General features: G+C 42.4%; 1 protein-coding gene across 1 annotated transcript in view; it reads right to left on the bottom strand.

Annotated features, from left to right (window-relative positions):
• RIMS2 (regulating synaptic membrane exocytosis 2) overlaps positions 1-23,267 on the bottom strand; it is a 1,857,427-nt gene that overhangs the window by 742,622 nt on the left and 1,091,538 nt on the right. Inside the window, exons 10-12 of the mRNA XM_078686898.1 lie at positions 18,288-18,411; positions 11,313-11,359; positions 7,148-7,260 (exon numbers count right to left, since the gene is read on the bottom strand). Coding sequence (XP_078543024.1) covers positions 7,148-7,260; positions 11,313-11,359; positions 18,288-18,411 — 284 coding nt within the window. The remainder of the gene's footprint in view (positions 1-7,147; positions 7,261-11,312; positions 11,360-18,287; positions 18,412-23,267) is intronic.

Raw genomic sequence — 23,267 nt, forward strand, 5'->3', positions numbered from 1 at the left:
GCATAATTCAAAGCTATGGAACCATGTTCAGAAATCACCTGGGACCACCTTCTGCTTGAGGGACTTAAGACATATGCCAATCCAGTCTTCACGTGGTCATGCTTGTCTATGACCTCTTTATTCCTAAAATATCTGTGTCAGTGACTTAGAAACACCTACAAAATAGGCCTGGTACTTAAAAAAAACTAAATGTTTTCTTATTTAAATTTAAAGTTTTTGTTATAGCACAATCTGGCTAGCTGACAGATTCTGGTTCAAGTCACCAAATAAACCAATCAGGCACTCCACCAACATGGGCCTAGTTAAGTGTCTGCTAGATATTGAGCACTAGCTGGCTTCATCACGGATTTAAGAACTTTTGGGTGCAGTGACCTACTCGGTATATCTGCAATAGTCTGTAATAATCTCCAATTAACAGGGCTCGTTCATTGGGCACCTGCCCATTACCCATAAACAAGTTGTCGATCCCAGGGATTATCATGTGAAGTGGCCTCTCATTTATCCTTCAGATTACCTAAGTGGGTTCTAAAGATGCCTTTTCAAATATCTGTAAATTTCTCATCTTATAATAGCCAAACGGACCATGATTGTCCGTGCACTGGAAGCTTGCCAACAGTGACAAATTCTGGGGCCCCAATACACTCTGGCTGCTACGAGTTCAGTCTACAGCTGCACATATCCTGCTATATCAAACTGCACTAGACCTCCTCCACCAGGTCTATAGAAACAATGTATTGGCTTCCAATACAGCAGAGAGTACAAATGAAGTACTTGTGCATGGTACCAACAGGGACACCTGTTGATCAAAGTTTTGATATATATGTCACAACTTCATCTTATAAGTTTGCTAATCACTTTCGGCTCAGAACCCAGGAAGAAGAAAATCAATAAAGGTGGCCAAACATCATATTTGGAACGTAATCTATTGAGTGAACTATCCCTTTTCCTCACAGCAATGGTATATTTTTTTTGCCTTTCGAAAGGCCTTGCAAACTATTGTGTTTCAGGCACAGTAGTTCAACTGCAACGAATTCTAGGTGGAAATTTCCACCAGCACCAGGATGCCCAATTGTGTGACATTTAACATAACAAATGGACTTTAATCAACGCCTCATGAAGAATGCCTGGGGTGGGAAAATTGGCAGGCTACAAAGCAGCCTGCTAGCCTATTACTAATCAACATGATGCAGGTTTGTGTTATATTGTCTCTAGCAACATAAAATACATTGGTGACCCGCAATGCACTAAGGATGGGGCAAAAATTACTAGTACAAAAATGCATCCCGTATGGACTCTGTTGAAGGAATGACTCAGGAGACTGGAGAAAAAAATAACTGCACCTCCCACTGAAGACCAATTTTATGCTTGATCAGGTATCTGAAATTAATCTTTAACCCTTGTAATTAATAAGAACTAAATGGAATGTATATTTCTGAAGGGAAGGACAATCTTGAGTAACTGAAAAGTTACGTGTAGCATCTTTAATTCCTAGACAATACGGAACTTTACAAAACTTTTGTTTTGATTACATCTACATTTAAGACGAAAAACTTTACGGAATGTTATCTGTTGTAAGGGTAAAGTAAGTCATCATGACTGAATGTCTGGTTTTTATAGCACATCAAAGGGGCTGTCAATGTACTCATTGGTTTACTTTTTCATGAGGTTAAAACTGTTCTGCAAAAGCATCCTTCATTTTTCCTTGCCTAAAAAGATATCAAGACAGGTTATGTGTGATTATTTAAATCCTTAAGGAATGTTTTTCCTTATCCCATGAAACTTTATTTAAAGAGTTTGTGCCTTAGAGCATGCGTTTGTGGGGTGCTTCGGTTCCCTACCTCCTTTGTTTGAGACTTGACAAAATCCCAATAACAGTTAACAGGGCGTGAAGAATTATGCTCATTTTATTTCTTGTGGATTTCAACTTTCAAAAATATCCTCATTTCTTTAGCTCAGGGAAGAAGTTATTGGAAGATTTCACCTCACTTTATTGTCAATTTACAGTTTCAGCTGATTAAATCCATATAGTAATTAAAGACCGAGAGATGTTACTAATTACTTAATTTGTAAACCACAGCGATACTTATACAAGTTTCTCAAAGAAGATATATATGAAGACGTGTGTCTAAACTAATACACATATTTCTAAGGCAAATGCACTGTGTACAGCATCTTAATTAGCATCAATGTCACTGCTTATGAGCTCAGTACTTCTTTTCGTGCAGGTTTCCTAGAAACTAATGCATCAGTAATTTACAGCTTTACTCAAAACAACTTTGGGACCCAGACAGATACAATCTTACCTCCATGGGAACTCAAAGAAGAGGTATATACTGTTTTGCTGTCTATGTAACCAAATACTTGTACCACCTGTCCTACAGTCACCTTACATACCACCCCTGGGTTTCTGCGGACGAAAGAAAATGTGCAGGCTGAGCCTACCATCAGCAACCTTTTTCTGCCTTTGCCCAGATTTCTACAAGCCTGAAGTGAATAGAAAAGAAACCGGTGGTGATGCTCATCCCCAGCTTTCAGATGAACATGACAGCTGCCGAGTGTAGGGACAGACATTGTCAAAAAGAAAGGAGGATGAAGAAGAGCCCAGAAGAACGTTGAATACATTTAAACGTAGTTTACTTCATATTTCCATCGGAAAGTGCATTGAAAACAAGTGTTTGCAATGCAGTAGGTTTCGCATTTGTAAAAGTTAGAGCTGTTGGCGTTTCAAATGACAATGCTTTTTACTTTTGTGTTTTTATTTGCTGTGGAATAATTATATTTGCAAAGCAGTATTGTTGATGGAGCAAGGATTCACACATGAAGCGACTTGCTTGTACTCATGAACCTCGAATAACGTTAATAAAGTAACCAACATGTTTGTTTTACTAATTTTGCATTTTTTACATCAACATGGGGTGTCCGAGTGAAGCTTGCCTATGTGTTTACTAAACCTAATACGCTTGCATCTAAGATGGCTGCTGCTACGCGAGGGTTTCTATTGCGCGTGCGTCTGTCATACTCACGTGACATGACGTATTCTTTGCTTTGGAGGGAAACTTTTCGCTTCTGTGCACTAGTGTTAATATGGCTGCTCTATGTTCTCACATGCGAGAAGCTTGCACTGCTGCTTTCGCCAAGCTGTTCGTTTTGCTTAATCCTAATGCTATAGTTAAAACTAAGATAATGGGTATAGAGTAGAAATACATGGTGTACAGTGTATTAATTTATTCTGTGTTCTAAAACTGTTTATTTTCCATTTCATATCGCACTTTGAAAACTGGCCTGTCTTGTAACGCTGTACTCCATATTTGTTGAAACTGCCACTGCGCGAAAACCTCAAGTCTCTGCAACAGTGACCTTTGGACTATGGCCAAGGAACTGACTGACTAGAAGAAGCTCATGAGAAAGTGGACTTATGAACCCAAATGTATACAATGTTAAACCAATGTATTTGTCAATAGAACATCCATTGTTGGGTGGAATAAAACCTCATGAGAACCTGAATTTGATGGGCGGGAACGTAAATTTGAATAAGAGATGGTAAAAGCCTCAAATTTGGTGTGGTGTGATGACCTCTCCTCCTCCTTTGTCCAATTGAAATTGGGGAAACTTACACTCGCAACATTGGGGGGTGGTACACTGACCTGGAAAATAGTATAACTAGCGTAGGTTTAGCCAGAGAAATTGTCCGACTTGTCCGAATAGCTGACCTGTCACTGACCCAACGCACTCAATAGGTGATCGAGAACAGAGGAGCAGCGGAGCATTCTGTCAGAAGATTCGTTGACCCAATCGGGGTTCGGGAAGCTGAAGTGCTGGCGAAGCACTTTGTCGGGGAATTCGATAACCCAATCGGGGTTCGGACTGATTTCTTGCAGAGAGGGAGTAGCGCAGTCGTTGCAACTGAACTGCGGGTGCTTGTCTTAACCTTTGGTGGTCCGGTCCTGATCCAAATCTGGTTTATCCTGTCCTGATTCTGATCTGCACCTGCTAGCCTACTGGCAACTGCAACTTTCGCGGTTTCTGTCCTTAACTAACCCGCGGCCAGGGTTGGTCTTCACACCATTCTAGGTAAATATAAATCTGTTTGAGTATCGTCGTTATATTTCTGTGTGTCCTTTTCTTTACCTTCCCTAAATTGATAAAAGCTTTGATTGCATATGTTCCTTTTTCTTACCCTTCCCTTTTAAATGATCAATTCGTCATTTGATTTAATAGTGTGTTCCATTTTCTTACCTTCCCTATAGTTATATGCTCAAATTATTTTTCGTGATTGCATATTATGTTCCCTCTTCTTACCCATCCTTTGATAATTGCTTAAAGCTGTGTTATTTAGCATGTTCCTTTTCTTTACCTACCCTAAGACAAATTGAGCAAGTCCGTTTTGAATTTTGAATAGCATGTTCCCTCTTCTTACCTTCCCTTTACATTGCTAAATGATTGGCATAATATATCTTTTGCATAGCTGTACATTATTTCTGATTTTCGTTATTGAGAGTCTTATAGTGTTCAATCTGTGGATCGTGACCATTGCTGAAGTTTAGATAAAGAGTTTAAAACTTTCCTGAGTCTGTGGTTATTATATGAGTGCATATGTTATTTGCTACCTAATTTAAACTAACTCCCTGATCCAATAGGTTACAGGTACCAGTGACAAGGATTGGTAAGTCAATGGTATGGGACCTAGTAGGTAAAATATCTGGTAGTTAGAGCGTAGGTTACCTGATTTTAGAAATGTGTAATTGATTATGGGCCCAGGTGAGTATGGTAAATTTATAGTCGGGTGACCTGCGCGCTCTATCATTGTCATTCGTATTTTTAACATCAACACCTCTAACTTTAACAAATGAGAAAGTGTTACAGGGAAAAGCTAACAATCATCAAATTCCCACAGGAGCACTGATGTGGAAACGAGCTGGAAATTGTAAAAGAACCCTGCTGCATGCCTATAATGTTACTGGGGAGAAAGACCAGAATTTGTTGTACTGCAATTATAAGTAAACAATTAGGCTTTTGTTGCTTGAAAGAAGTATTACACAGTTGACCAACCACACAGCGTGTGTTTTTGAGGTCCGATGGTGAAACAACTCGTAGGTCATGACTTAACTTGTAAGGTGTTCTATATAAGAATAAAATGAATGGCTAGTTAACACATCGCTCTACGTCACTTCTGAGAAACAGCAAATCCGATGCAAAATCTCCACTTCAAGGCTAATAACCAATCTGGTTTCTGCGTGGTGGGCATAATTGCACCTCAGATCACTAAAAAGAAGGCAGAGTGGTGGGGGGGTGGACTTGACTGCTTGTGTATTCTGTTGCTCGATTCTGTGACGTGCGCAAAATAGAAATGTTTTGCCGTAAAACCGGCTTTTAAAAGTGATACATGGGCATGAATACACAAATTGTATCCCAAAGTGTGACTGTTTTACAAATTCAAAATCAGAACATTCAGACTTGCGGGCGCAGTACTGAAATGCTTCAGGGAAGGTACGTTGTACAAGCATGCCAATAACGGTATTTGTTGTGCTTTTCATGTGCAATGCAGTGCAAACAAGAAGTAACTGCTACAATTCACTCTGTGTCACAAATGTGTAGACAGTATGTATATCAGACCTTCTGGGCCCCGATGATGACGGCCAAAATAAGACTGCTCCAGGGTCAGTGTATGCTCAGAGGGTGGGGGGAGTGCTTATAATGCCAAGGGGAATTAAAAATGGGAAACCAGTGATGCCAAAAACAACAATAAAGATTATAAGCTCTTCCATCCGTCGGACGGCCCCCGGCCGTCTGACGTCACGGTGGGCTTGTGCTGCGGACGGCCGGGGGCTGTCCATTCCGCGCACGCGTGGAATTCTTCCGCATTGCGGAGGAATTCCAGCCGCCTTGAAGCGGTTAAAAAGTTATTACACATAAGAAAAAAATACTGCTGCAGGGGCTGTGTGCGGTCGGAGGGCTATACTTTGTGGTGGACGGGTTTATAATATGAAATGGATTGAAAATGACGACGGGCCAAAAGAAGACTGCTGCAGGGGCTGTTTATGCTCGGAGGGTGAGGGGAGGGCTCAAAAGTAGGAAAACAGCGACGCCAAAACATTAACAATAAAGATGAAAATGTTATTACTACATATAGGAAAAGACGACTGCTGCAGGGGCTGTGTATGCTTGGAGTGTGAGGGGAGGGCTTATAATGCAAAGGGGAATCAAAACTGGGAAAGCAGCAATGCCAAAAACATCAATAAATAAAGCAAACAAAGTTCTCACACACAGGAGATAAAATTGACGAGTGTAAGTACACTGTACTTTACCGGTGCACCTGAGCCCTCAAAGGAAATGAGCTATCGGCTCAGGGAACGAGACAGGAGGCAACAAATAGGAGAGAAGCTGAAAGGAACCAATAGTAACCAGGAGGTGGGAACAGAGTGGTTTAATAGATTACAACAGGTCTTGCAGACAGCGCATGCGCTATCAAGGCTCGACCTAAAAACCACAGAGACTGCTGACGGATGCAAGCATTTTATTCTTAGCAGACGTTAGACCAGAATGGGTGATTGACAAGCAATGCAACTCATGCTCGTTTACTTTGCATGTAGCTGACTCTTGACTACCTCTCTTTAGCCTTGCTATGATTGCCCATGGAGACAGTTCAGGGACTGGGAAAAGGACACAGCAAGCATATGAAATATAAAATGTACCTGGGCGAGCACCAAAAACGTGGGGTTCACTCTCGCTGTCTGTCATTCAGAAAATCTCAGGAAAAAAATATATATTTCTGATACCTACCCATGCACAGTTCTGCAAAATTTGCAGCATATCCAAAATTCCAACCCGTAACTTTACATAAAGCTCAAAGAAATGAATACATCACATGCACAAATGCAGTTGGCACATCTCCATCAGATCATTTAAGCACATCTCTTAGCAAATATCTAAGTAGGCTATGCACAAAATACTATTGTTGCTTCTTAATAAAAAAAAATCAGTTCACAAAAGTGAAAGAAGTCTACTCATAGAGCAGTTCGCTAAACCTGGCATTCCAAACAAAATTAAATATAAGAATTATACTTTGTGACTAGTTCTCTGGGAACTTTAACTAAAGAATAATTTAAAGTAAAGAATAAAAAAAGGAAGGTGCAAAGGTTTTACATACTGAGAGTTGCCCCGACAAAAACTGAGGAACATCCCGCAACATGCCAGGACTCATGGGCGAAGTCACTGATATAGACGGTCGATCCGGCTTTTGCGATTCAAAAGAGCTAGAACCTGCAAGCATATAAGCATAAAACTATGACATAAGACATAATATAAACATATATACAACCACATTTTGAAAGATAGAAACATGAGCAAATTACTCACTTTAAAAGGGATTCAGTCCAGTAATACTGCCAGTACACAGTCCTTAGTCTCATGAATAGTTGAGGTTTCACAAGCAAAGTGTCAAAAAGCGAAAAGATGCTAGTGCTTCTGACAGAATAACTTTTCTTGCTCAACACCTGATGAACTGAAAATATGCAGCCTTCCCTTCAGGGCATGGGTTTTTCATCTTTGTATTCCTTCCATAATACCACCCCAGATAACTATGAAGCTAGTCAGGTAAAAACAACGTATAGTTCTCAAGCATTGAGACAAAATGGGGCATGAGTAGTGGACTTTAAACCCCAGAACTTTAGAGCACTTCTGGACTCAAGAGGAACCTTTGCCAAGAAGAGCTGGAGAGCTGTGAGAAAGAGTACTGCCCCTCTTGCATGTGTGGGGATGGCCTGCAGTTGCTACTTCTGCCAAGGAAAGGACAAAGACTGGAACTTTGCTGAGAAACCTGATTGAAGAAGAATCTCCAAAGGCTTGTGTGTGCTGGCCTCCTGTACTGAAGTCTCAGGGACAAAAATACTTCACCCCCAGCTCCCCTGAACTCTACTGCTGAGAGTTCGGACCTGCTAGGAGGTGCCTATTCCAGTTTTGGGCCTCTGGAGGTTGTTGCTGCTGTTGGGAGCTGGAAGAAACATAAGAGAAGGAAGAAAAACAATCTCAAACGCTGTCAGCAATGCAACTGTGACACCGCGACCTGCACCGTGGCCAGGGGCACCGCTCGTGAAGTGCACAATGCACCACCCAGCCTGCACCACAGCTCCGCTGCCCTTTGACGCCCTTCTACGGCTGCAGTTATCTGTATTCCCGACGCCAGCACTCACACCGACTCCGTCACTGCAAGCATCTTGTTATCACTGTACCTAGAACCGCTGAGGGTGACTCCATGAACTCGCTGACATGACATCGCCTCAATAAAACCAATGTCTCACCGCCGACGCAACTGACTTCCCCTGTCCTGGATTCGACATGTTACCTCCTTGCAAAAATGGCACCTCACCTCCCCCGTGGCAGCCAGGGAGCCGCACTCCACCTCGGCACCAACACCTCACCTTCACAATGCTGTGCATCGTCAAAGACTTTGTTTTCCAAGGTCCTGTATGTTTGGAAGTCTGTGCGACTCCATGCCCGATGCAGCGCACTACGCAGTCGGGCCATACTTTGGATTTATTGCTGTCACAACATCGTAATAACTCCTGGTGGAGCTATTTGTTTTCTACAAGCTTTATTTTGGAAATAACCGTTTTTAGTGCTATTTTACTACATGTATGTTGGATTTTTTGTTGTTTTTGTCTAGTTGAGTTTAGATAAAGATATTTTCTTTTTCGAAACTGGTGTAGTGTCAGCTGGTCACCAGGAGTTGTTCCAAAGAGCGGTGTGTCTGCCGAAGATTAGAACTTCTGTTATGTCGGTGTTGAGTTTCAGACAGTTGTCTTTCATCCATGATGTGACATTCTTCATGCAGTAGTGAAAGTTAATCTTCGTCAAGGTGGGGTTCGTTGAGAGTGAGCAGAGGAGCTGAGTGTCACCGGCGTCAGAGATGATGTTGATGTTGTGCGATTGGACAATGTATGTGAGAAGAGTCATGTAGATGTTGAATAGGGTAGGACTGAAGGATGAGCCTTGGGGTACTCCGCTGATTGTGTGCTTGGGTTGTGAGAAGGGGGAGGAAGGAGGACTCTCTAGGTGCGTCCTGTGAAGAAGGAAGCCATCCATCTGAGGGCATCATCTGCAGTTCCAAATCGATGAGTGTGTGGTGGCAGACGGGGTTGAAGGCTGAGGAGAGATCCAGGAGGATGAGGGCGGCTGATTCTCCTCTGGCAAGTAGGGTTCGGATGTCACCCTTTGCCGCGATCAGGGCTCTCTCAGTGCTGGGGTTGGCTCTCAAACCTGATTGGGATGGGTCCAGATGATCCGTGAGTTGGAGATTGATGGCCTTCTCCTGGATGTTGGCAGGGAACGGAAAGAAGAAGATGGGACGGTAGTTCTGGAACTTTCTGGGGTCTGCCCAAGGTTTCTTGAGGGGGGATTTAACCCCTGTATGGTTCCATGGGTCAGGAAAGGTGGATGTAGCTATGGATGCATTGAGCATGGTGGTGAGCTGGTGGCTGATCTCACTGCTTAGGAGGTTGAAGAGTTGGTGGGGGCAAGGGTCGGTGGGCGCTCGTGAGTGGAGGGCGGTAGTTGTTGGTGGACTGAGTTATTCCCATCCAGTGAGCAGGTGGTTGGTTGTTGATCGGTTGCAGATCAGGGCGGAGGGTTGGGCATCAAAGTTTCTGTAGATAGTTGGTATCTTGTTGTGGAAGTGGTCAGTGAGGGAGTCACAGAGTTCCTGTGAGGGAGTGATGGAGTTTTCTGTGGTAGACAGTCAGGTGAACTCTCTGATGATGATTAAGAGTGCCTTGAATTGGTCGGTGCTGGTTAAACTAAAAGGAAACCAAATATATCTGGCGTGAAAGGACCAAGCATATAAACCATTGGTACTTAAGCTGATATCCGGGGAGACTTACAAAGTAAAAACCAGCAAGCAAGCATTACCACCGAGAGTGTTCTTGTTAAGAAGTCTGAAGTTTCATGCAAATCTCCCAGTTGAGCCTTAGATATATGCCTATTGCGCAGGTTACATGTCCCGCAAGGTCACTTAACAATAATAATAGCTAGTGCACCTTATTTCCAGGTTGCCCTTTGAGCAGGATCTTAGATATTGCATTAGACCTAACATTGCCATAATGGTTGCAAACCAACAAAAAATGTTACAAATCCTCCTTTTCACTGTGAAGGTATTTGTCTGTATCCTTCGGGTTGTGTCTGTTCTTGGTTGTATTTAGGAGTAGACACCTCCCCATCCCAGCCCCCCAAAAACCGGGCGTTTTTAGTGATGTGACAAAAAATTATTTTGAGAAAGAGGTAACCTCATGTTTCATTCATCAAATATCTCTAATACAGCAGTTCTTGACTTTTTTATTTTCATGGGCCCCCACTGAACTACTACTGGAAGTCTGGGATCACAGCCTAGAAATGGTTACAGTTTGAGCGTCAAAACAATACACTAATAGCGCCAAGAAATATGCAATGTATTGTTAACCTTAATTTCTCCAAAACTAGTGAACAGATTTACACCAAAACACAAAAGCCACTCTTTCTGGACCAAGATCTATCTTTGTGTCACATTTGGCGTAAATCTGTTCAGTGGTTTGGACTGTAACGGTGTCTAAAGTTCCAATGGGAAAATTAATGGGGAAAATGTGTTTTGGGACTCCCCCATTTTCTCGGCACCCACTTGACAGATCGCCCTGAACTTTCCATGCACAAACTAGTCCAAAGGTAGCACTTTTTTAGAAGGTATCGTGGAGATTCATCAAACACGGCAAACATTATTAGCAACACAAAGAATGCTATTATAACTACCCAACGGTGACGACCACCTCTGGGTAATAATATATATATATATATATATATATATATATATATATATATAGCGAGAGAGAGAGAGAGACAGAGAGAGAGAAAGAGAGGTGTGTGTGTGATTAATCTGCTTTAATATTTAATTTTATAAACAGTTGTGAACTCCGATAGTAAGAGTTGCAGGCCATAGGTTAAGAACCACTTCTTTAATAATGTTTTCAAAGTCTTAGAACATATTTGTGATGGGGAGAATATTCAAAGTATAGGAACTGCCAAGAAACCCATACTAGAAACATACCTTAATGACAAGTTGTATCTACAACATCATTATTGCAACAAAAACAAATAAAATCAAGTCATATACTGCCGCTCACCACATTTGGCTACATAATGTATTGTGTTGAATTGATTATAATGTGTTGGAATTTTTTAAGAAAGGACAGCATTAACATTTCCTTAGAGAAGTAACATTTCATTGGATACTGCATATTAATAATAACTTTATCCACTAATCACCCTTTTCCCACATTCAACAAACTTACTAGATTCCAGTTGTGCATGAGTACTGTCAGGTATCCTGGGTATATCTCTGAAATGACAAAAAAGTACATGAAACAGTTTTCATTTTCAGTAATACTATGCAGTCACCCAGCACCATATTATGCAGCGGAAACCTTAGCAAGGTCTGAATTCACATAGGCTTTCTAATATATGCATAACTGCCATTGCTTAATTTGTGCCAGTGCTCTGCATTAGCACTTAATTTTTAACACCTGCACTTATTTATGACAGTCTACCACATGGTAGAGTGGTCTACTTATTTTTGAGCAGAGAACATTAGCAGTGTTTAATATTTCAATAGCTACAAAAAATACCAGGGCGTCCAGCCAGTTCTTACAACTTTCAGTGGCCTGAGTAGGTCTAAATGATCGCATTTAGAGGTGTGTGATGGTTAGTGGGTAGAGTACGCATTGGCATTTGATACTAATGATAGGACAGTAGTTCTTGTAAATTGCAGTGGTCTTCTGAGAAATATCTCTGGTGCTGGCCGTATTTTTCTTACCAATTAAGCACAGACAACTGCTAATGAGGAGGGAGTATGGCAATTGCTTTATCTGCGATAGATTGTTTAAAAGTGCTTCTGCCCACTTCATGAAGGTTTTTTTAAAATGTCAATAACTTCACAAACATCATAAAGTTAGTTAAGAGTTAACAAAAAACAAGTAGGGTTGGGGATAAAAAAAAACGGCATGTTGCAGCAGATGTGTCAGGTTAAAAAATGTTTATCCTGGAAAATACCTTGTTAAATAACCTTTTGTGAGAAATGTTTCACCAATGAAGTCTATAAACTTTACATCTTCATGTACTTTTAAGTCTCCCTGACTGATTTCAAAATGTATGCAAGCCCAGACCTAGCATGGCAGTTTTCTAACGAGGTCCTAGGTATTTAAAATGTAACTTCAGGTTCTGAAATTCTGTACAAATTTGGAATATCAAACCTTTCAGGACACTGCAAAAATGTTTGGCTGGGTTAGATTCTGCCTCACTTAAAATGAGAATCTTAAATCTGCAGCAGTAGAACTTCAATGTTAGATCTACCCAACTTCAGTTGTGAAACAGGCACAAAACCATATTTGAATTGAGTCTATTGTGAAAACATTCATATTAGTTGACAAATAATTGGATCAGGCAACTTTCTTGGCTGCTCTACATGCAAACATAATGCAGTCATGTGATTTCATAAATTGCGAGCTTATGAGTCGCAACGTGCCTATCCTAGCATATCTAGTAGTCACGCAGGCCCGGGCACATAGTCAGACTCAGGTGTTTATCACAGGTCTGTGAGTATTCTCTGCAGCAACTGATGAGTCTCCACAACCCTCACAATCAGAACATATTCCGCGACAGCGTACTGAAGGACTACCACAAGGCTGTGATGGTTGTTCAGTCACCACGCAAACTTAGAGCAATTCCAAAGTTATGCATCAGCAGCTCCCACGTTCCACTGAAATAGAGCCAGAAGGTTTGACCTCCTTTGCTCTCAAAAGGGTTACCTGCCAAATCCGCTCATAACCCTCTGGACTGTAAAGGTGTGGAATTTCGCCTCTCTAAGGAACTGCACAGCTTCCTCATATTTTGGATTATCGCAGCTGTGCCAGTATGTGAGGAGCATATGCATGGAGCTTAGCCACATACAAAGGAAATTTACCCAGGTGCACAACACAACACAAAACCAACACCGTGCTGTGACAGAAAACACACCTTGTTTGCAGTGAACAAGGCAAAAGATGGATGCTAAACTGCTATCTGCAACTGTTTATCTTAAGACTGGTACTTCGGCCTGCTAGGGTGATAGCTTCTATAATTATTTATTAACGGAATGCAATATTTTTCATTACTGTTTATAGGGGAATCAGGTCAAAAAAGCCTGTGATGATATGAAGTGTTTACACTGAATTTACAGGTGTTTCGTAGATTCAGATGAAGAAAACCAAAGCCGCTGCGCCACACCTCTTCCTCTAAAGCATCCACTTATTTTCAAATGAAGAATGTCAAGTTTTTACTTACAGCAGCATGCTGTTCTACCACTGCTTAAGAAGAGATAGAGGAATTTAACGAAAAGCCTATTTTCAAGATTTTTTGCCTGTCTGCATTAAAGAACTTAAATGAAAGAATAGTTTTTTTATCTACTAAAAAGTGAGGTGCGCTGGAATTCTATGTTTTACAACACTTAGTATGCTTCAAGTTATCTTAGTCACCTATTTTGGGGTCGTTTCTTCCTATACATGATATTTCTGTGTTGGTATCTTCATTGTGTTTTTGACTACTTAGGCATCAAGATAAGCAAAAATGTCCAGAAAAAAACATATTTTTCCTTCTTATTCGCCTGAGAAAGCCATCCTGAATGGGGTTAAAGGGCAGCCTCATAGTAAGCTTGCTTTTCCCTGATGACTGACAAGAAGTTGCAGGAGATGGTTAGATCACTCTCAGTAGCCTATGCATGATAGAGGGATTCCACCTATCTTTCTCCTCCTTCTTAGGACTCTTATCAGTTGTTGGTGCCTTTTACTTCCTCAGCCTTTAGCTGAGCTTCTTAGGATTACGATGAAGAAGAAAATGGGTTTCCAGACAGCTCTGCGGCTGCTAGGAAATAATATACCCATACAGAAGAGATGAAACCCATCATTGCCTATTTGTCTTCAAATCTTTAGCTTCCTGCAGATTCCAAGAAGCCTTGTTCTATTTGTGATTGGTTTCGTAATTTCAGAGAGTTTTGGTACCTAAACTCCCTGTCATCTCTGTCATTCAAAATGTGTTACAAAGGATTTAGAGAGATCCTGACAGAGTGACTGTTCCTAGTGGGCAAACCTGACAAAGGGAGATGTTGAACTAGCCCCGTTTTCTTTCTATTGACCTGCTTTTTAGTGGGTCATTCTCCCTTTAAAATAAGGAGTTTGTGGTAGCTGATACTGAGGACAAAAAAGCTGAAGGTGCTCTAAGAGGACCCATGCCAAACTGAATCTTTCAAATATGTCTGAAATGTATTTAGTCTCTGTCTCTCAGTCATTGGTCAAGGACTTTCAATCTCTATACTTTGTTATTCAGGAAGGGGAGGATTATACCCAGGTGTTAGCACATATGAAAGAACAGGTTTAATTTTTATCTGATTGATATAGTGTTCGATAGTCTTAGAGCTTCGTCTATAGCTTCGACTAGTATAGTTATGGACAGATGTCAATTGTCTTGGAGGGGAAGGAAAGTAGATACAGCTCAAAAGAATTACCTTCTCTGTATGCCCTTTTCCGGTAACAACTTTTTTGAAGAGGAATTGGAGCAAGTATTATGGAAATCCTTCAAAATCAAAAGCATACTCCAAATTTTACATCCAGACAAAACGGTTTTGATAAGAAGGTGGTTTTTGGCAAGTACAAGGAAAAAACACACATATTTTTCCTTTAACAGGTTGAGGTTTCAACTCTGGTCCCACAATAATTATTCCTTTCCTTAACCACCTGGATCAAAAGGCAGTCCTAAACAATGTTCCTGACTATGCCGGTGGCCTGTGTAAAGATGGGTTCCGGCTTTCTTTTTTTCAAGATTGTTGGGTCCCCAGGGTATCTGACAAATTGGCTCTGCAGGTGATATCGTTGGCATACAGGATAACCCTTTCTACGGTTCTTCTGAGTTCCAGATATGTACTTACTGCTCTTCCATTGAGCAGAACAAAGAGAGATATTAATGGACAGTGTTATGACCCTATTCTAGAAAAAAACAATAATTCAAGTCATGGTAGATTAGTGGGGGTTGGGTTGCTACTCAAGTGTTTTCCTGGTGTAGAAGCTATTGGAATAATTCAGAATGATTGTAGACTTGAAGGAAATAATAAAATTCATCCCCACAATTCGTTTCAAACTTAGTTCCCTTCAGCAAGTAATTTTACTGATATCCCAAGGAGATTTGCTGACCAAAAAAGATTTACAGGATGGCTATTTACATATCCCTCTAGCTCTTGCAAGCCAACAGTTTATCAGATTTTGTATAGGGAAGGAACATTGGCAGTTTTGTGTACTTCCTTTTGGATTGAATTGAGAGTCAAGGGTTTTAACAAAAATTCTGGCTTCTGTGATGGCTTTCTTCTACAACAAGACGGTAAAAATGTACCCCTACGTCGATGATCTGTTGATCCAGGCCTAGTGCCACTCTCTTGCTGTAACTCACAGAAATGAAACCTGCAGAGAGATGAGGAATTTAGGATTTTTGATAAAGAGGAATACATCTGTTTTGGTATCCTCACAGGATCTGGATTCCACTGGGGCCGTTTTCATGACAGCTTTGCATGGATAATTAAATTGTGAACCCATCTGGGTCAAATCCTGAGGAATCAGTCTGCTCCAGTTAGGGAATGGCTGAGAGTTCAGGGAGACATTGCAATTATGTTTCTTTCTGATCTCCAGTCTTAAGTTATTTCCTCCAATGAGGAGACTATGTTGATTGTTTTCTTCTATTTTCAGGCTGCAACAGCATTCACCATTCACTAGGTTTGCTTTCATCTTGTTTAGGTGACTCTTCACATCCTTCAGCATTGGTCCCCAGATGCAAAGTACTAAGAGATTGTCATTCCAGTACCTCCTATTATCAGGATTCATCTTAGACGGTATATAGAGACATCTGCACTCGATCAAGGAACTCTCTTTGCCCTCTGGTACTAACCACAGATGCCAGCAGTCAGGGTTGGGAAGCAGTTCTGAGGGAATACTCAGAAGTCTAGTTAGTCGCCCAACATGAGAGAGTTGATGGTGGTGCAGATTATGGTTTCAGGCCTGGTGATCAGAATGACAATCTGATTACAAAAGCTTATATATATAAACAGTTTGGAACAACATGTCAATCCCTGAACCGGTTAGCCTTTCAGATAATGTCTTGGTAAGAGGTAAAACTGCTTTCCCTAAGGGAAGTTCACATCCAGGGATATCAAAATATTCAAGCGGACAGGTTAAGTTAGATATTTCCCAATTCACATGAATTTTCTCTCACTCCTTTGGTCTTTTGGAAACTATGCAGCAGCTGTGAAATTTTGATCACAGATCTGTTTGCGGATCAGTTGAATACACAGGGAGTAGACACCCTTATCCAACCATGGCCAAGTGTTCTCCTATATCTCTTTCCTTCTTTTTCCCCTCATCTGGAAGGTCCTGCTCAGGATTCAGAGGGAGAGTCTGTCATTCTTTTGGCCAAGGAGAACTTGGTTTCCTTCCCCTTCTAAACTAAATGGCAATGGACAAGAAATGGATTCTCCATTTGCCCCCATTCAATTAATACATCCTGTCCTTACGTTTGTGTCCCTGGTCTGTCTTTGGCTGTCAGCTTGGAGGCTAAAAGGTAGGGTGTTTTAAGGCAGCGTCTTTCTTTGCCTGTCTCCCTTTGTATTCATGCTTCTTGAAAAGAATACACTAGAAGGTCATACAATCACCACTGGGCATATTTTGATAAAGACTGTACTATAAAGGGTTTCTCTTTCTTGGAATGATTCCCTGAAATGATTTTAGAATTTCTATGGGAGGGTTTAGACAGGAATTTAGCAGTCTCCACTTCGAGACTTCAATGGCCGGCTATCACAGCCTTTAGATATCCCTGGGGTAACCTTGATACCACTGACAATTTAATTTCTAGACTGTTTAGGGGATTTCTGATGATTAGACCAAAGGTAAAGAAGTTATTCCTCCCTGCAACCCTCCTCTGGACTTTTCTTTTTTTACTGAGTCCTCCCTTCGAGCCTCTGGAAGAGACTTCAGAGATATTTTGATCTCTCAAGACTTTTTTCTTAGTTGCCATAATATCAGCCAGGAGACTAAGGGAGTTAGGTTCCCTTCAGTTCCACTATCCCTACCTAGAAATGTGTGAGGATAGAGTGGTCTTATCTTTAGGACCTACATTTCTTCCTAATATCAACACATAATTTCACAGAAATCAGGAGATTGTGCTTACCTCTCTTTTAGATGTGACACTTCCATTGCTTCTCTTGATTAAGTAAGAGCTCTTAATATTTACCTAAAAAGATCCTCTGTTTTTAGGAAATCAGAGTTTTTTGTTAGTCAATTTTGGTCATGCTAATAGGGGTTGTAAGCCTTCTAGATCTACTCAGGCCATATGGATCAAAACTGCTATTTCCTTAGCTCACAAGCATACCGAAGAAATTCCTGACAATGTTCAGGCTCATTTAACAAGAAGCATGGAGGAATATTGGGCTCGATTTTCCGTCGCAGGCATTTCTGCAGTTGCAATTTGGGCATCTCTGTCTATATTTATCTCTCATTATGGAAGTATTGTAGTCCAGGGTAATGAGTTGAGATTAGGTTCCGGTATTATTTTTAAAGCTGCATAACAGAGCTCTATATAATTAACTGATTTCACTTTTTGGAATAATGTTTCTTCATGTATTGCTTCGTTTGAGGTGTAGATTTATGGAGTGTTCTGAAATAAGTACAAGCTCCTTTTAGGGTGGATTAAAGTTGGTTTATTCAAGTACAAAGTTTGCACTCCAGCAACCACACATGTGTCCTCTTCGTCCTGATACCTCTTTGCCTAGAACCCCCAGCACACCATGGAGGAGCATAACAAGCGCTCCATCATTAATATTCTACAAAGACCCCAACATAAGATACTTGTTCTTTACAATAAAATGGAGTTTCACTTCCACATGTTTATATGTCTTTCTTTTTGCTTCAATATTATAATAAGAAGGCCCATGCTTGGTTATATCCACACTATGTGATCTTATGCTCGCATGACTTATCGGTAATCTTCATTACTTGATTCTCTCTTCCTCGTCCCAGTACTTACAACCTGCCCTCCCTCCCCTCTACCTGGCCTTATTTATGTTAGGAAAGTAAGCGAAAATATTAAGTGACGGAACACAATTGTTCATTTGAAACCCAGTTCTATTTGTTGATAAATTAATAAATGTCCATGCATATCCATTACCAGATTATCCATAGAAATGACAAATTCAAACTTACCCAATGGGTCTTGAAACTACAAGCTCTACTTGGGGGTCTGGTTTGGATTCTAAAATGATGTTATAAACTTCCTCAAATGTTGCACCTTGCAGTAGCCTTCCGCTCCACTCTAGCACTTCATCACCTAAAATGAAAGCAACACTGATTAAATCAGATATAAAAGGCTATCTTTGGAACTACACATTTGATATGATACAGAGCAGAAAAAGGGGTGGCAGGAGCATCACAGAATGACAACGTACTACCTAGTATTGGTGTAAAACACAGCCAGTAACACTCAACAGCACCTCTCTGTAAAAGTGCTCATTTCTACTTTTAGGAAACTATAAGCTGCAAAAACAAATTTGTAAACACAAAATTTGAATCACAAATACACTAAAAATACTCAATCACAGTGATGTCCTGGTTACTGTAACACTACCACCAAGGCGATTTCAAGAGGGCCTATAACTTTGACCTCGATCAATAATTCCTTAAAAAAAAATTCTCTATAAAATGTGTGCACCGCTCTGAATATCATTTCGGGAAAATGTGTTTGCTCGTTGATTAAGCCACAAATTAGTGCTGGAGAGTTATCGGACACTGCCAAAACAATTTACGCACCACGGTCAGGCAGATAGTTAAGTAGTAGTTAAGAAATTCATCTTAGCTGATGGGAATTACAGCTGTTAATCTGGGGGTATCAGGGCTCAACCCATACCGCTGAATCCTTGAAAATTAGCAGAAGTACACTCCTTGAAGTGATCCACCAAAGGCCTTCCAGTGATGTATCTATGACAGTCCATGTCCTCCAGCAAATCCCCAAAATTACTGAAAGTCCATAGCAGCCACTTAGAAGACTTACCAGCATCCCCAGGTGATGTGCAAGGTGTGTGGAACTATACTATACCATAGCCTTAGACTTATATATTTTTTATGATTAGGCGTAGAGGATGGCATACAGCAGCAAGCACTTTTAAAGGATTTGGTGGAAACTGCAGATTTGATAAGGCCACAAAAAAACTGTCAGGACTGTGCAATGATCTGGTATTAACCTGCACCTAGACGTGCTGCATACGCTTCAAGCAGCAGTGCTAATAATGGTTCAATGTCTTCTGCTTATTCAATGTTTCTAAAGATCACTCATGCCAAACGTAAACCGAAGACAAAAGTCATTGTAAACACACATTTAAACTTCTGTGAGAACAGATCCCATGGCAGCTGAGGTGTCTGTCTATAATATGAACTCCTTAAGAAGTCAAGAGCCTTGAGTACGGTTGCGGCACACATCGCCTCCCAGAGGTTATCAAATGCTTTCTGGCAGATCTCTGTCCAGGTCACCCGTCTAGGCTGCTTCTTTGAAGTCAGATCTGTTAAGGGGGCAACAATGGTGCAATTACCCTTACCAAACCTTGTATGGTATCCTGTGAGGCCCAGGAAGGCCCTCACCTCTGTCTCTGTTTTGGGGGATAGCAGGCCAGGATTGTCTTAATCTAAGCCTGAAGGGGCTGCACCTTTCCCCGCCCACCATGTGGCTCAAATACACAGTGGACTCCTGCCCTGTCTGGCACTTACTGGCCTAGATAGTCAGGCCTGCCTGCTGCAGGTGGAAGTGCTACAGATGTTCCTCCCAGATGGAGCTACAGACAGCTATCTGTTCCAGGTAGGCGACATAGAACACCTCCTTCCCTAGCCAGGATCCTGTTAGCCAATCTCTGAAAGGTGGAAGGGGCATTCTTCAAGCCAAAGGGCATAACCTGGAACTGGCCTTCTGGGGTTGAGAATGTAGACATCTCTTTTGCCCCCTCAGTCAGAGCGATCTGCAAGTACCCAATGTCAAATCAAAAGTACTGAGAAATGTGCAGTGCCCAGCTGATCTATAAGCTCATCAGCTCTGGAATGGGGTGTGCATCAGTCTTCATGATGGAATTGAGACCCAGGTAGTCCACGCAAAACCTAAGTTCCCGGTGAGGCAGCCTTTGGGACCAGCACCAAATGGCTAGGCCAAGGACTGTTGAAGGGCTAAATTATCCCAAACACCAGCATCTTGGAGACATTCTCCTTGATACTGGCCCTCACCTTGTCTGCCAACCTTGCATGTGTGTGTGTACACTTTATTTTTAACAGGTGGACTGTCTCCAGTGTCAATGTCTTGGACACACAGGTGCGTGAGGGAGAACAGTGACACAAACTGTCCCAACAGCTGGTGGAAGTCACTCTGCTGTTCTGGGGTCAGTGTGGGAGAGGGTGACACCCTCCACTGACCCATCGTGTTCCCGGGCAGCCAGGAGGTCAGGGAGAGGTTCCCTCTCCTCTTCCACTCTTTGATCTGTAACCAAGAGCACATTTACTTCGAACCTCTCAAAGTGCTCTCTGAGGCGGTTCACATGGAGCAGAGGCAGTGTGTAAAGCATTTGTGCATGCATACAGTAACACAGTGAAAACACTACAAATGGACACCACACCAGTTTAGAAAAATAGCAAATCTTTATCTAAACTAAACAAGACCAAAAACGACAAAAATCCAACATCAATACTGAAAATAGGTACTTTGCAAGATAACCTTTAAATTGCAGAAATATCTCAAAATCACAGTCCCTCCAAGTCGGTAGCTCCTTCAGGGACTACCGAAATGCTGAAAACTACAGAGTCTAACAGTTCCAGCCGACCGCCTTGGTTTGGGTCAACTGTAGCGTTGACAGACTAGTAGACAGTACCTTTTTTGTTGTGTCCGATCCTGTTGGTACAAGTCGGTCGGGGCAATCGTCGTGGTTGCGATGTGAAGTGAAGCTGTGCAGGGTGCGGTGCCCTCAAACCCCGGTGCAGGCAGTGGCTCAGTGACGGTCATCCAACGGAGTCGGTAAACCAGGGCTGCGATGCGGAATGAGGCGGTCCTTGAGGCAGTGCTGGCAGGTCGCAGTGCAGGCGACGGAGCTGGTCCATGTTCTAGCGGGCAGTGACAGTGTTGGTGAAGTCCGGGAAGGCAGATTGAGGCAAGGCAGTGCGGAGTGCGTTGCCCAGAGGACACGGTGCAAGCAGCAGCTCAGAGACGGTAGTTCCAAACGGCATCGCGGAGACCAGGGTTGTGGAGCAAAGTGTGAAGGTGCCTCCTGCGGTGCCTGCAGGACACAAAGCCAGCGATGGAGTCGGCTGCTCTCTCCTCTGCGGCAACTGAAACCTGCGGATCCAAAGATGGTGCCCAGAGGGATGGTGAAGTCTTTGCTGTTCCTGAGACTTTTTAAACAGGGGACAAGCTCCACTTCCAAACCCTTGGAGACACTCTTCAAGCAGGATACACACACAGTTCCTCTCCTTGGCAGAAACAGCTACTGCAGGCAAACCCCAGACAGCACACAGCAAAGGGGCAGTACTTCTCCTTCAGCTTACCCAGCTCTTGCCCTTGGCAGAGGGTCCTCTTGAGTCCAGAGTTAATCTAAAATTCTGGGGCCTCGCCCCACTTTTTATAGTCAATATTCCTTTGTTCTCTTGTGGCAGTGGATGTTTGTGCTCAGCAAAAAAACAGTTCTGTCCTCTATGGCCCAGCTTCCTGGCAGGAGGTGGAGACAGCATTGTCAAAGTCAGTCCAGGCCCATTCAGGACTAAAGGAATTCTCCTTCCCCTACTCTAAATGCAACCCAGGTCTATTCAGCCCAGGCCTGACTCACTCTGGAGAGGCAGGACACACCTCCCCCCCAAGTGGCTGTCTGAACAGAATGCACATCCCCAAAGCCAGACAGTCAATACACAAACCTAGTAGAGGCACACTGGATGGCTAAGCAAGAAAATAGCCACTTTCTAAAAGTGGTATTTTCAAACCAAGAATATAAAAGTCCTCATTATTAAAAGATGCAGCTTTATATCCGGAGTTCAGGCATTCCAATCTTGGTCCCATGGGATATTAAACTTATAAGATGTAATAAGTAAACTCCCCATCCCATCCTATGAGACAGATAGCCTTTCAATTTTGAAAAACGAAATTTGCAGTATTTCACTATCAGCACATGCCCCACACATCAAGACATGTCCTACCTTTCACATACACTGCACCCTGCCCAAAGGGGTACCTTGGGCCTACCTTAGGGGAGACTTACATGTAAGAAAATAGAAGGTTAGGGCCTAGCAAGTGGGTGCACTTGCCAGGTCGACATAGCAGTACTAAACTGCACACAGACACTGCAATGGCAGGTCTGAGAACCCTTTGCAAGGCTGCTTGCGTGGGTGTAACAATCAGTGCTGCAGGCCCACTAGCATAATTACAAAAAGGGGGTGGTGATGGACAGAGTATCTGAGTTAATCAGAACACTCCTACCCAGTCAAGAGATCAGGGCTTGATCCATCACCGTTTTTTAGCTCACTGCACCATCCCAGTTCAGAACCTGGCTATATGCAAATTAGTCTGTCCCTGGCCCAGTGCATCATGGGAACAGGGCAGACCAAACTACCAAGCCAATTCTTCACTGGAAAGGAAACAAGCTTCCGGGGACCGGTTTCTGGCATTACAGCCATCTTCGGCCCGGCTTGCTTGAATCCTGATGGTGCAATGAGCAAGGGACTCATGTCTGAGCATACCCTTCCACACTCATGGTGGCCAAAATAATTACAAAAAGGGGGTGGTGATGGACAGAGTCTCTGAGTTAATCAGAACACTCCTACCCAGTCAAGAGATCAGGGCTTGATCCATCACCGTTTTTTAGCTCACTGCACCATCCCAGTTCAGAACCTGGCTATATGCAAATTAGTCTGTCCCTGGCCCAGTGCATCATGGGAACAGGGCAGACCAAACTACCAAGCCAATTCTTCACTGGAAAGGAAACAAGCTTCCGGGGACCGGTTTCTGGCATTACAGCCGTCTTCGGCCCGGCTTGCTTGAATCCTGATGGTGCAATGAGCAAGGGACTCATGTCTGAGCATACCCTTCCACACTCATGGTGGCCAAAATAATTACAAAAAGGGGGTGGTGATGGACAGAGTATCTGAGTTAATCAGAACACTCCTACCCAG

Source organism: Lissotriton helveticus, chromosome 4_1 (assembly GCF_964261635.1).
Source record: "Lissotriton helveticus chromosome 4_1, aLisHel1.1, whole genome shotgun sequence".
Taxonomy (NCBI): domain Eukaryota; kingdom Metazoa; phylum Chordata; class Amphibia; order Caudata; family Salamandridae; genus Lissotriton; species Lissotriton helveticus.